Genomic DNA, 8,283 nt, shown 5'->3' on the forward strand with positions numbered 1-8,283 from the left:
ACTCACTCTGTAGACCAGGCTGGCCTGGAACTCAGAAATCCACCTGCCTCTGCCCCCCAAGCGCTGGGATTAAAGGCGTGTGCCACCACTGGCCAGCCCTGGAGCAACCCTTTTTTTTTTTTTTGGTTTTTCTAGACAGGGTTTCTCTGTATAGCTCTGACTGTCCTGGAACTCACTCTGTAGACCAGGTTGGCCTCGAACTCAGAAATACACCTGCTTCTGCCTCCCAAGTGCTGAGATTAAAGGCGTGCGCCACCACCGCCCGGCTGCTGGAGCAACTCTTAATGAGCCGCTCTCATTTGAAGTATAAGGCTATCAGCAGGGTAGGAGCCTTACAACAAGAAGTGCTCTTTCCAGACAGGATTCAGGGTGCTGTTTTTGACCTCCGTGACTTGGATACACTTGGCAGGCAGCGGGCTGCTACGCTTGCTGCCCTTTCGGAAGCCAAAGCGCTGCTCCTTCTGTCCACTCGACTCCAGTGGGGCACTTGAGGCTGGCAGGATGCCCAGCATGCAGTACGGGTCACTGAAGCCTGGAATGGAGCAGGTACCTCTCAGCCCTTGGCCCTCCCTCATGTTCTGCACTCTTCACAGCTTCCAGGAGCAACTGCCAGGCACTACAAGTGTCTGCCAGATACTCACTCACCATTGGGGTCTTTAGCCAGAAGGTTCTTGGCACGCATGACAGAGACTTTCAGGGCATATGTGGGGGCCTGTCAACAGAAGGATACGGGGGATTTCACAGGACTAAGCAGCCATAGCATGCACAGCACAGTCTCCCACTTTCCCTGCCACCCTGGCATCCCTCCCTGCCACACCAGTACTGTTGCCAGTCAGCTAGCATCTGCTTGGGTGGGCACAGCCTCACCTTGGCCTTCTTCACACGCATGATGGCCTCCATGTGTTCCTCAGAACTGGTGCCAAACACCTGTGGGGAGTGGGCAGGTAAATAGAAGCCTGCGGCGAGGCTGCTGCTGTCTTGAGAGTCTCAAGGAATGCACAGAGGAGTGAATGATCCCTCTGCCCTAGCACCGGGAAGGCCACTGTCCAGCTGGTGGTATGGTTCTGAGCACCCAGAGGAGTGAGCCGGTGAAGGCATGACACAAACAAACGGGGCAGAGACAAGGTAATTCAGAGCACAAACCAGTGAGAAGGGAACATGTCCTCTGATTGCTCCCTGAGTCTCTGCGTACCGGTCTGATCTTCCTAATCATTTCTGAGTTATCCATCTTGCATCCTCTGCACATGTGTCTACATGGCTAGCCAGGTCTCTATCCACTGTGTATATTCACCAGTGTAGAGTGGTGTGTGCATTCTATTATCCTGTGCATTCTGTGACTCTGTATGTCAATCAGGTGATGCTGGCACCAGTGTGTGTGTGTATGTGTATGTGTGTGTATGTGTGTGTGTGTGTTTGTGTTTATGTGTATGTGTATGTGTGTGTGTGTGTGTATGTGTGTATATGTGTATGTGTGTGTATGTGTGTGTGTGTTTGTGTGTATGTGTATGTGTGTGTGTGTGTATGTGTGTATATGTGTATGTGTGTGTACCTGTACACATATATCAAACCTCAGACCTCCCCAGAGTGGGGCCCTGCTCACCTGCTGAAGGTAGCTAAGCAAGACCTCCTCATCATCTACCTGGTCGGGGCCCATGGTGCCGGCCCGGTGGAGGACTGTGTATAAAGCCTCTTCGTAGAGCATCTCCACCTTCAGGAAACAGGCCCTGAGTTCCCAGCCAGAGCAGAGTTTCTCAGCCCCTGCTCTGCCCTTGTGTGCATCCAGTCCTCAGCCCCAGGTAGCTCTTCTTTGCACTGCTGACTGGATGCCCAGCCTTAGGACCTCTGTCCCTGCACCCAAGCACACTACCCACCTGTCACCAGACCATGGGTACGTTCCTAGAGAAAGGAGTTATAGTCATCCCCTGGGCTTAGACACGCCCCGCCCTGCCCCCATTACCTCCTCCTGGGTCAGGGTTCTCAGGCCACGATTGGGGTCCACAGGCTCAGCAGGGGCTGGGGAACCACTTCGCAGAAGAACCTGTGAGTGTTAAAGTAGCAGGTGAAGATCTGTGACAGTGGGCGGAGCTCCTTAGTCTGCAGCTGCCCCTGAGGTCCTCTAGCTAGCTGGACAAACGTGCTCCAGAGACATGGGAGTTAGAGGTTTCAGTGGGCAGTCAGATGAGACCTAGGACAGTAGTAGCCTGTGCTGAGTAGCTCTCTAGGCTTTTCAAGAAATGGATTCCTTACCTCAGGACATGGAAGGCCCTGTCTGCCATCCCCCTTTTTCAGGATGAGGCGCATGTGGGCAAAGAACTCCACACCATCCCCAGGTTTCCTGGAAAAAAGCCTGGCTCAGAACATGATTCCACGGAGAGAATGGATCAAGGGGGAAACCATTGTGATCTTGGCCTTGAGTTCTTGGTCCCCCTTCCCACCCAAATGAATTGGCAGTGGACAGCAAGTATACAGGTCAGCTGGGAAGGGAGGCCAGGTATATATGCCCTGCAGGGTCAGCCCTAGGTACCTACCAGGCCCCCGTTGGGGGCTCCTGTGAGTTTGTGATCTCAGGTTCCTGCTCTGTCTTGCGGCGAAAGGATGGGCACACCTGCACCTGCCTGAGCACGCTGCTCTTGATGTCCAGCAAGGTTGACATGGCAGCCACCTATAATAGCAAGTACAATAGTTGATCAACTGTTCGATCATAGCACAGGCTAGCAGAGGGTAGCTAAAGGCTCAGAGGCCTGCCACCACTGCATTCTGCTAGGTCCCCGGAGGGGGGCTTTGTAGACTCTGCTGCCACACTGGATAAGTGACCTAATAGTCTTTTGTTTCCCTGTAGAATGGCTTTGGGAGACAGTGGCAGACACCCTCAGGGGTGGAAGGAGAAGTACCAGGCCCAGAATTGGGTCTCTGGGATCTCAGTAGAGACAGATATGTTCTGCTCCCACATCCAGGACTGGTACCTGTACTGTGCCCCGATCACCTAGAAAAGTATGACAGAATGTGGCTGATTCCTATCTCTTCACCAACACCCTTGCCCAGTTGGAGCCAGGACAGAGAGTACCTGGGCCTTCTCTGCAGGAGGCCAGAACAGTGAAGTATGACACTTGTCTGTGGTTTGGCCCTTACACCCATAGGCCCAGGGTAGGATTGGCAGCTGTCACTGAGGCCAAGATGCCCATGAGGAAGCAACTCTGGGGTCCTTACATATATCCAATAAAACATAAGGGGCCAGTACCCCCAGAGTAGAGTTTGCACCCCACAATCAGTAAGAAGGCAAACAGAACAAAATCCGTGTATCTCATTTGGGGAAGGCTGGAAGTGCTCAGCTGTATCCTAAGCTCCTTGTCCACTAACACATCAGATCAGCTGCCTGCTTGTTGCCGTGGCAACCAAGCCATCCTGCTGCATGCTTCCAAAGCAGCCTGGTTTTCATCTCTAGGAGAGTGGTCTCGCAACTGTAAATGGTGTCTAAGCCCAGGCTGACCCTGTGGCCCCCCCCCCAGCCATTCTATTCTGAAGCTGAGGTTTACAGATGGAAGGGGATGGTCTGAACATATCTATCTATAACCCTCGTAGCTGGCACACTAAGGGATCACCCTGGCAGTTCTGAGGCTGAATACCCAAAGGGTATCTCTCCATTTGGAGTGGCAGGTCTACGATCAGCTGAGAATTCTTGCTTCTCTTATGTTTGATGAGTTCCCAGTCCCCACCTACCCACATCAAGGAGGAACAGCGGCTGGCATCCATATCCGCATAACCTTCTGCTCAGTTTACCCTCAGACCCCAAGTTTAAGACTAGTACAGTATCTAGGAAACCATGGCCTATTGAGTGCCCTGTTTCTTCAACACCATCCAGCCACCCCCCACCTTGGGTCACACAACCACTTCTGGGCCTTCCCCACACTACCCCAGGGAGGTTCCCTCTCTTTCCTGAGGAAAACAATCCCACATCATACAGTACCTACTCCTTGGGCTCCCTGTCTTGCTGAGCTCATTAACAAGACACCTGTGCCTGCCATCCACTCCAGGACACTGGCACCATCTACCCAATTGCCAGGGGAGACTGTCATTTCCATTGCATAAGACAGGAAATAGACTCGGTGGCAGGTTCTGCTCCTGGCCTAGGGTCTCGGGCAGTCAGGGGATGCAGCTTCTTTCTGCTAGGGAGCCGGTCTGCAGCAAGAGGCCCTTCACCCTACTTCCATTTCCATTATCCCCACTGGCTCAGTATTCCTCCGCTGTGCTGCATTCTGACCCCTTTGCTCTAACGAGTTCCTATCTGAATGGCCCCCAGAGCTGCAGAGGTGACGGAGGCCAGGTGGCTCTGCACAATGAGGAAAAACCCCACAAACCCCCCAAATGTGGGGACCCAGTAAGCCTTTTCCATACATAGCCAGCCTGTCCTGAGGTCCTACATGGCCAAGTGTCATAAGCCCAGCTCCTCCTTAGCTAAAAGGAGAGCTGCTCCCCCTGCGCCCCAAGCCAGGAAAGCAGCCACTTCTTGAGCTGTTGCCAAGGTAACCACCAGCCACATCTATGTGTGACGGGGCCACAGGGGCTTGCAGTCCCAGAGAAAAATGTGACGCAGAAGCAAAGTAACCTGACAGAGCTGGAGCTAAGGCGTGCACCCCACCCCCCACCCCCACCTCAAACAAGGAAACAGGTGTGGGCTTGGGAACTTGCCCAGGGTCACCACCTGTAGGTGGTATCCCAGGATTTAAGGCTCTGCTGTGCAAACATTACATCTTCCTGGGGTGTCCTGCGCTCATGTTCTGCTGTACCCCCACCCTGAGTCTGTTGCTAGGATTGAGCTAACAGCAGTATATCAGAGCCAGTCTCTGTAAGAGATGGCTCATCTGGGTGCCCAGAGACAGCTCTGGTCCCCTTGGAAACCTTGGGCTGCTTTAGCAGCTGTTAGCTTCTCTGATCCAGTAGCCCAGGCCTCGAGAGACACCTGTCAAAAAGGCCTCTGACTGTGGCCAGCCAGGTGAACCTCACCATTCATCCCTACCTTCAAAAGCCTGCATGTGCTTGACTACTGCCTGTGGATTTCTGGAAACCACAACCTGTAGAGGACAGCGATGAGCTAAGGGTAAAGATACCCTCCAGAGCCCATCTTTCACCCCAGTCTCTCTGGGAGGAACAGCTCAAACACTGTCCTATATTTCACTGTCCCTCCTAGGCTTGGATAGTTCTGCAGGCTGTGCTCGCAGGCCCGCTCATAGTCACTAGGGCCAGAGTTGTAGCTCCTAACCGCCCACCAAGCAAAGGAAGGATCCGCCAGAAACTGGAGTCTGACCCAAAGCTATGGTTGCCTCATTCTCAGTCCAGAACTAGGCAAGCTGTACAGGGCAGGGTTTAAGCCAGGACTCTCACACCAAGCTGTCACCTACCAGACAACCATTTGAAGATCTTGTGGGGCAGTGAGGCAGAGAATTTAAGGACAGCTTAATAAAGGGCTAGAGGGGTCTCCTTGGGCTTACACAGGGCACTGAGTGGGGTACTCTTAGTGCCTATGGACCTCTGGAAACTGGGACAGATTAATTTGGAGGATGACTTCCCCGTGATCTTTTCTTTGGTTTCCTTTGCTTTTTTTTCTCTCTTCCTGGCCACCCCCCTCCCAAGTCTCCTGTATTCTCAGATCCCCCCTCCTCAGGTGGCCAAATACAGCTAATCTGCTCTACCTGTTACACATTCTGTTTGCAAGCTCATCCCTCCCTGACTCACAAGAAGAGGGGAGTGGGGGCCGGAGAGTTGGGGTAGGGGTGTGTGTGGGGGAGGAATCTGCACTTTGATCTCTGTAGGTGAACTAGAGAGTCTTGTCTGGTCAGAGGCCAGCAGCAGATGGATGCTCCCCAGGACCCACAGATGGAGACTGGTTCATTCTACCCAGGACCCTTACCTGCTACTTACCTGTCCCTGCTGAGTCAGTTGCTTCTGGTTGGCTGTTTTGATGATGGTGCGTGTGTGGCCACCCTCCCCTGTTCTACTGAGGTTTCTTCTCCTTGAAGGCAGAGCTCTGAAGGGAGTTTGGGAGCAGCTCTGGTGTAATATGTCTCTTTTTTTTCTTTCTTTCTGTTTGTTTTTTTTCTCTCTCTCTCTGTCTCTGTCTGTCTCTGTCTGTCTCTCTGTCTCTGTCTCTCTCCTACACACACACACACACACACACACACACACACACACACACACAGTCAGACCCCAGACCAAATGGTGGGGCCCCGAGTTCCTAGGTAACTAGGGAGGAAAAAGGCTTACCCTGGCAGGGATTTCAGGTTAATGAGGGCAGAGGTCTCTTGAGGGGCTTTGGAAAGGGGGTGGGGGTGGGGGGACAGGCGCTGGGGCCTTGATAGGATTCAACCTGCTCAGAGAAGCCCCGCAGGGCGTCTCGGAAGTCCCTAGCTCCGCTTCAGTCAGGGGCCTCTATTGGGAAGAGGGGTGACAGTCAGGTGGCTCAGCAGCGGCGCTGGCCGTGGGAACCGGGGTTGAAGGTGTGCACTCTCTGGGTCCGGAGGTGTCGCCCTTCAACCCTCCCGGAGGCGTTCTGCAGTGAGGACCCCGGGCACCCTCTACTGCGCTCAGAACCTATGACGCGGGCCGTGCGACCCCGCCCCTCTCTCTGAGCACGCGCGGCCTCAGTTTCCCCAGGATCTCATTTTCCCGTTGCTTCTGTCGCCAGCAATTCCCGTGCTCCACCGGGAGCGTAGTGCAGAAACCAGGGGTGGGGTGGGGCTAAGCCCGAGGGGGCGGTCGCGTCCGTCCGTCCGTCCGTCCGTCCGTCTGTGGTAAAAAAGCAGGTTAAGCCTCGACGGCAGACTGACAACATTGGGCAGGAGTTACAGCACACTCACCGTGGACAGGGCTTCGGGGGCCACAGGGTCGGGGGGTCCCTGCTGGCGTCTCTGTCGCACTAGCTGGGGACACCGAGGCACAGCGACCGCTGGCAGCCGCGCGCGCTGGAGACTGAGCTCTGCAGAGCGGGCGCCGCGGGCGGGGGGCGCGGGCGGGCGGAGGCGGGGCCTGGCCTCGTTTGCTGGTCAGAGGTTCCAGCCCTGCTCGCCCCTACCCTGCGCGTCTAGGGCCGGGAGGGGGGGTCCCTACCCGCTCCTTACTGGCCAGAGAGACCCTGTTCTGGGCACAGGGCTCAGTAACCTACAGGTGGGTGCAGGGACAGGCTGTGTTAGCTGTCCCCCCCCTTCTCCTGCCCCGAGGGAGGAGGCTGTCACGGGGTCTCCTTCCCAGGGCCGCAGGGAAGCTACAGTCGCCCAAAGGAAACACGAAGTGCCTGGTGTTTCTTGAAGTGCTGTACAGCCATATCCAAAGTCAACCCTCTCACCAAAGCCCTGACGTTCTCTTCCAGGGAAGTCAGCTCTTTATTAACCTGGAACATCTCATGACGTCACTGTTATCTGTGAATGTGTGCAGAAGCCACAGTAGCTGGATCTGGCTGTTCCCAGCCCGCTTCGCCAAAGGCCCCTCCACCACTTGAACAGAGTGATGATCACCTGGAGACTTGTTAAAGAGTTTCCTGTCCAGTTCCCAGCTAACCTTGAAGCTGGGGCAGAGGGAGTACCTGACAGGGTTCCTACTGTCATGGGTTCTCGGCATCCACTGAGAGTTGTTCTCGGCTGTTCCAGCGCTCACTAGGCCCCTGAAGACTAAGACAAACTTCGATGGGAAACCACTGATGGCCAAGTTGCTTCTAGGTAGTTCCACTTTGGAGTTTATACCAAAAATCTCATTCTTTTGTTTGTTAGTTTTGTTTTATTTTGTTTTGTTTTTTTCGTTTTTTCGAGACAGGGTTTCTCTGTGTAGCCTTGGCTGTCCTGGAACTCACTCTGTAGACCAGGCTGGCCTTGAATTCAGAAATCCGCCTGCCTCTGCCTCCCAAGTGCTGGGACTAAAGGCGTGCGCCACCACCGTCTGGCTTGGTTTTTCGTTTCTCCATGTAGCCCTGGCTGTCCTGAAATTTACTCTGTAGATCAGGCTGGCCTTGAACTCAGAGAGTCACCTACTTCTGCTGGACTTAAAGGCATTCCCCGCTATCGACCGGCTCAAAGGTCTCATTCTTATGGGAAGGACTCCAACCAGTGTGAGGATCAGGAAAGCAGGCCTGAAAATCCTCCACTGTAGCAAAGACCATCTCTGCTGAGGAGACAAAGCTGAAACGGTTTCAAAAGAGTGCTGGGCAGGGGCATGTGTTCCTCATTACTGGGAACTGGAGAGGAAACATCTGAGGGACAACAGCTGGGCCATGGTCCTTCGATTCCAGGGAACATACAG

General features: G+C 54.3%; 1 protein-coding gene across 1 annotated transcript in view; it reads right to left on the minus strand.

Moving 5' to 3' along the window:
* Positions 1-7,062, minus strand: part of Baiap3 (BAI1 associated protein 3) — a 14,254-nt gene extending 7,192 nt beyond the window's left edge. The window contains exons 1-8 of the mRNA XM_031350791.1: positions 6,852-7,062; positions 2,529-2,662; positions 2,248-2,335; positions 1,958-2,038; positions 1,601-1,708; positions 868-927; positions 646-712; positions 337-532 (exon numbers count right to left, since the gene is read on the minus strand). Coding sequence (XP_031206651.1) covers positions 337-532; positions 646-712; positions 868-927; positions 1,601-1,708; positions 1,958-2,038; positions 2,248-2,335; positions 2,529-2,653 — 725 coding nt within the window. The 5' untranslated portion in view covers positions 2,654-2,662; positions 6,852-7,062. The remainder of the gene's footprint in view (positions 1-336; positions 533-645; positions 713-867; positions 928-1,600; positions 1,709-1,957; positions 2,039-2,247; positions 2,336-2,528; positions 2,663-6,851) is intronic.
* Positions 7,063-8,283: the final 1,221 nt, after the last annotated feature.

The sequence above is a fragment of the Mastomys coucha genome, unplaced genomic scaffold (genome assembly GCF_008632895.1).
Source record: "Mastomys coucha isolate ucsf_1 unplaced genomic scaffold, UCSF_Mcou_1 pScaffold5, whole genome shotgun sequence".
Classification (NCBI taxonomy): domain Eukaryota; kingdom Metazoa; phylum Chordata; class Mammalia; order Rodentia; family Muridae; genus Mastomys; species Mastomys coucha.